This window comes from Penaeus monodon, chromosome 41, assembly GCF_015228065.2.
Source record: "Penaeus monodon isolate SGIC_2016 chromosome 41, NSTDA_Pmon_1, whole genome shotgun sequence".
Classification (NCBI taxonomy): domain Eukaryota; kingdom Metazoa; phylum Arthropoda; class Malacostraca; order Decapoda; family Penaeidae; genus Penaeus; species Penaeus monodon.
In genome coordinates, this window is record NC_051426.1 from 25,442,674 (window position 1) to 25,447,673 (window position 5,000).

Here is a 5,000-nt window from a genome sequence, read left to right on the forward strand (position 1 = left end):
TCGAGAGAACTCCTATTTCCGGCTTGAGTAACGGCGTTTCCTTTTATCCTTCATCCAATCAGCATCCTACCCCCCATCCTCCCCCCACCTGAATCCTCACCCTCTCTCCCCTCTGACCCCGCCCCCGCCCCCGCCCACGGCCCATGGAGAGAGTCCGTTTCCCAAGGACATGGGTATGGTCGTGAGGGCGGAAGGAACCTTGGTGGGTCGTTATCGCTTCTTTACGAGTGGCTTGGATCGCCTCGTTAGCGAGTCGGCTCCGCCCTGCTTTTTTTTTTTTTTTTTTTTTTTTCGCTTCGCGCATTTTTTTTCTTTTTTCGCTCCGCGCATTTTTTTTTCTTTTTTTTTTTTAGTGGGGGGGAGGGTTGATTGGGTCACCTGGGATGTTTACTCGTACTGTCCCTTCTGTTTTTTTTATTGTTCATATTTATCTGTAAGATTATATATATGCAATATATTTATATATATTTATTTGTGAGATCATATAAACATCTTTATGTATGTATATATATATATATATATATATATATATATATATATATATATGTATATATATATGTATGTATCTACTTATGTATACACATATATGTATGTATACATATGTATATGCATATATATGTATACATTCATATGTACACACACACACACACACACACACACACACACACACACACACACACAATCACACACACACAATCACACACACACACACACACACACACAATCACACACACACAATCACACACACACAATCACACACACACAATCACACACACACAATCACACACACACAATCACACACACACACACACACACACACACACACATATATATATATATCTTCTTTTAACGGTAGGTTCATGTCTGAGCCGCCGTGGTCACAGTATGATACTTAACTGTAGTTTTTTCATGTTGTGATGCTCTTGGAGTGAGTACGTGGTAGGGTCCCCAGTTCCTTTCCACGGAGAGTGCCGGTGTTACCTTTCTAGGTAATCATTCTCTCTATTTTATCCGGGCTTGGGACCAGCACTGACTTGGGCTGGCTTGGCCACCCAGTGGCTAGGTAGGCAATCGAGGTGAAGTTCCTTTGCCCAAGGGAACAACGCGCCGGCCGGTGACTCGAACCCTCGAACTCAGATTGCCGTCGTGACAGTCTTGAGTCCGATGCTCTAACCATTCGGCCACCGTGGCCTTGGCGATCATGGGCTTCCATGATTTTTCTTGGCAATTTAGAGCGGTGGTTTGCCATTGCCTTCCGCCCGGTGTTTTTTTTTTTTTTTTTTATCGAGTCACCATCTCTAATTACCCGGCACTGACTTCGGCTGGCTATATATATATATATATATAAATATATATATATATATATATATATATATATATATATATATATATATATATATATACATATATATATATAGATAGATAGATAGATAGATAGATAGATAGATAGATAGATATAGATATAGATAGATAGGTAGATAGATAGATAGATAAACTGTACATATACTGAATATCCATTATATCACCATTATATCTCCCTCCTCCCCTTCCTCTCTCTCCGCTCATCGCTCTCAATTCGCCAAACGCTTCAGCATTAGCAAAATGAGCGCTGATAGGAAGAGCCCCTTTTGATAGACACGCGATCCCTCGGCAGTTCGCGTGATGGACCTCGATATAACGAGCAGGAACGAGGCCTTGTGTGGACCGCTTGTTGCAACGGCCGTGTTGCATGGAGCTACGATCACAATTAGAGTGATTTTTTTTTTTTTTTTTTTTTTTTTTTTTTTTTTTTTTTTTTATGGCGATGAGCTTTTTCTGTTTGCTATATGTTTTTTTCCAATGTTTCTTTATGTATCTCTCGATGTAATACGTTATTAGTTTCATTTAATATCATATATTTCATTCAATTTATTATACTTAATCTTGTTTCGTATATACATACCGTAAATCGTGAAAAATACCTGGCGTAGCGATTCACCAAATTGCATTCACAGACCAGAGGTCACTGCGACGAAAGAAAAAAAAAAGTATGAACGAAAATGAATAACTTCACAGCGCAAGAGATGTATTTGACGCAATTTAATTAAACCTTCACAGCAGTTACCTGTATCTCTGATTAAAATTTAATCGAAAAGCGTCAGATACCTCTCTCCTGGTTGAAGATATTCCTTTTCATCCATACCTTTTTTCTACGTCGCATGACATGTTTCGTGGTAGTCGTAGACATCAGTTTTATCAGCATCAACCTGATGGCTTTATCCTTAATCAGGTCTCAGTTCAAACGTAATCAGTGACAAGGACTGGGAAATATTCTCTGTCAATTTTTACCTAATTTTTATGTATATTTATGTATTTCTGGTTCTCTTACTCTCTTTCCCTTTTTTCTCCTTTCTTCCTCTTTCTCTTCCTCGTGTTCCCGTCTCTATTATAAGATTTAAAGAGAAAATTTTAATATATAAAATCATGTCACTCCTTGTGTAATCTGGCACATTTTACGCAATTATATTCAATTTAATGATGCAGTATGTTAAAAAGAAAGAAAGAAAGAAAAAAAAAAAAACACGGAGCTAATTGTTAGCTTTACGTGGGTACCACTACTGCATATTAGCCGGTGATTGGCTGCGCAAAGGACCTAGCTCAGCCAATCAGCGCCTTAGAAAAATTAACGCAAACGTGTTCTGCAACCCCGCCACATTTCCTTCCTCAGAGCCACCGCCTTCGCCAAGTCTTCGGTCGGGCCTCGTCCAGATTCACGTCCTTACAGATAGGACCTCGTCATCCTCCTCCTCCTCCTCCTTGACTTCCTACCCTGACTTCGGTTAAGCTCCTGCCCCGTCCGGCCTCGCAGAAGAAACTCCTGTTTTCTCATCTTCGTTCTTACCGCCTCTTCTTCGTCTTCCTCCTCCTCCTCCTCCTCCTCCTCCTCCTTGCCCTCCTCCTCCTCCTCGTCCTCCTTCCTTCATCGTCCTCTTCCTCTTCCTCCTCCTTCTCCCTCCTCCTTCCCTCCTTCCCACCCCCCCTTCCCCCTCCTATCCCCATCCCTCCTCCTTCCCTCCAGACGATGCCCGCCGCCCACCCGCCCACCCATCCCCCCGCGACCTTCCCCCTCCTCCTCCTCCTGCTGGCGCCCTTGGGAGAAGCCACCGCCACCTTCCTCAGGGTCGCCGACGACATGGACACCGCAGCGGCCGGCCAGAGGGTCAGCGGGCTCACGGTCACCGACTGTGGCTTCAGGTGCTTCAACGCGGGTCGGAGCGCGTGTCGGGGCTTCGTGTGGCGGCCCTTCGTCGACGCCTCCTTCGTGGGTGATGCTCGGGCGTGGGCGCTGCTGGGGCGTTGTTGATGTTATTATTATTATTGTCATCATCATCATCATCATCATCATCATCATCATCATTGTCCTCCTCCTCCTCCTCCTCCTCCTCCTCCTCCTCCTCCTCATCATCATCATCATCATCATCATCATCATCATCATCATCATCATCATTCCTCCTCCTCATCATCATCATCATCATTGTCCTCCTCCTCCTCCTCCTCCTCATCATCATCATCATCATCATCATCATCATCATCATCATCATCATCATCATCATCATCATCACCATCATCATCATTAAGACCCGTTTACTTAATTTGACCTTGTTATATTTGAGATTATGATAATATTAATTATTATGATTTTTTAATGTGGTATATGCATTTTGTTTTCATTACCGCAGACTTTTTTCAGTCATTACGATGTCGATGATAATAATCAACATTTTTCATTAGTGGCCATGTCGTTAATGCTAAAATTACACTAATACTGAAATCACCATTTTTTTCTCATTGAACTAACATCATTTCATCGAAATATTTCCAATAGTATAAGTATTGATGATAATTACGTTCCGTTTCATACTCATTTCAAAATACGAAATGTGGAGAGAGAGAAAAAAAAATTGACAAATAATGAATTGAAACTCAGATTCCCACGGTGAAAACATTAGATTTAAAACATTAAAAGATGGACATCTTACTACTACAATTAATCAAGATAATGGCAGTGTTCAGAGCCACGTACTAGGTTTTATTAGATCGTATTAAAAAAAAGAAAAAGACAAATGAATAATTTACGTTAGATTGAATATGTGAAAATAATAACTTCACGTAAATCCTACAATGAACAGAAAATTTCCTATAAATATCAGGTGAGGTTATATTAGGTTTGGTTGAATTTTTGGTTTGGTTAGGTTTGGTGAGGCTAAGTTGCGTTAAGTTATTGTTGGTTAGGTTAAGTTAAAACAGGTTAGACTCGAAGAAAGAGAGAGAAAGAAAGAAAGAAAGAAAGATAAGAGAGAGAGAGATAAAAAAAACTTTCTTATCGCAGTCTCCAACTCCCAACAGTATGACCAGTACAACGGAAGCAGGAACGGCACTTCAGAGGACGACAGTGCCACGACCACTTTCTCGCCGCTGGTGGGGTCGTCTGGCACAGGTCGTTGTGGTCTCCTGAAGTGCGTGCCACCCCCCTCATCCCTCACACCGGCACCTGGCTCTCAGATCTACCTCATGACTGGCACCAACGCTGTGGCTTACGGCTCGATCATGGGTGAGAGACTGGAGGGGGGTGCATGAAGGGGGGGGATGGGGGGTGTTTGGGGTATGGGAGGGAGTGTCTGATGGGGGGAGGGGAGGTTGTGAGTGAGTTCATGTGTGTGTGTGTGTGCGTGTGTGCGTGCGTACGTGTGTGTATGTTGATATACATGTGTCTGTAAGGGGGTAGGCTATAGGAAAATATGCATAAGTGCGTTTTTTCGTCTTCGCGGGTGTGGTTGTATTTATGTATGTATGTGTATATATCAGTAGGCATATATATATATATATATATATATATATATATATATATATATATATATATATATATATATATATAGATATAGATATAGATATATATATATATATATATATATATATATATATACATATATGAAGCATTGTCAGTGTGCATGTGTATGAAT

The 5,000-nt window shown here is 41.4% G+C and overlaps 1 protein-coding gene across 1 annotated transcript in view; it reads left to right on the forward strand.

The window, feature by feature from the left end:
• The first annotated feature begins 4,366 nt into the window (after window positions 1-4,366).
• Window positions 4,367-5,000, forward strand: part of LOC119598315 (collectin-12-like) — an 8,507-nt gene continuing 7,873 nt past the window's right edge. Inside the window, exon 1 of the mRNA XM_037947976.1 lies at window positions 4,367-4,591. Coding sequence (XP_037803904.1) covers window positions 4,552-4,591 — 40 coding nt within the window. The 5' untranslated portion in view covers window positions 4,367-4,551. The remainder of the gene's footprint in view (window positions 4,592-5,000) is intronic.